This window comes from Fulmarus glacialis, unplaced genomic scaffold (genome assembly GCF_000690835.1).
Source record: "Fulmarus glacialis isolate BGI_N327 unplaced genomic scaffold, ASM69083v1 scaffold22314, whole genome shotgun sequence".
In the NCBI taxonomy this organism is placed as follows: domain Eukaryota; kingdom Metazoa; phylum Chordata; class Aves; order Procellariiformes; family Procellariidae; genus Fulmarus; species Fulmarus glacialis.
In genome coordinates this window covers 5,905-6,372 of record NW_009206375.1, presented here as the reverse complement: position 1 = coordinate 6,372, position 468 = coordinate 5,905, and the positions used below count along the sequence as shown (strand labels likewise).

Sequence of the window (468 nt, the reverse complement as noted above, 5' to 3'; positions counted from 1 at the left end):
GCAGCAAAAAGCTGCCCCGTCTCCAGGGCTGCCTGGATCCCGCTGGGTTTGAGTCACAAGCCGCAGCCAAGGGTGGATCCTGGGTGGATCCATGGGCACGGAGCCCTCTGGCACATGCTGGCTTTGATCAGGGGTCTGCAGCCAAAGCGGGGGGCTGGGGGATGGATCTTCTCTACTGTGCTGGGGGGACATGGCAGGGGGAAAGAAGTGTTACCAGTGGACGAGGCAGTTTCCTCCATGCAGGCGACACTGGTGGATAAAACTGATGCATTCCTTGAAGTGCCTCTTGCTAGCAGGAAAAATAAACCAGACAGAATAAGGACTTCAGGGGTGGAACAGGATTTTTAGGCTGCAGGCAGAGCAGCCCGGCATGTTTGAGGATGAAGCTCTAACATAAACTACCCGTTGCTTTACAGGCACTGCCAGCAGCTGCTGAGAGCTGAGCAGCTCAGTGCCGTTGTTTCCCAA

At 56.0% G+C, this 468-nt stretch overlaps 1 protein-coding gene across 1 annotated transcript in view; it reads right to left on the bottom strand.

The window, feature by feature from the left end:
* The window catches only part of DUSP15 (dual specificity phosphatase 15), a gene marked incomplete at its 5' end in the record, with an annotated part of 5,297 nt that overhangs the window by 834 nt on the left and 3,995 nt on the right, over window positions 1–468 (bottom strand). Inside the window, one exon of the mRNA XM_009575730.1 lies at window positions 215–289. Coding sequence (XP_009574025.1) covers window positions 215–289 — 75 coding nt within the window. The remainder of the gene's footprint in view (window positions 1–214; window positions 290–468) is intronic.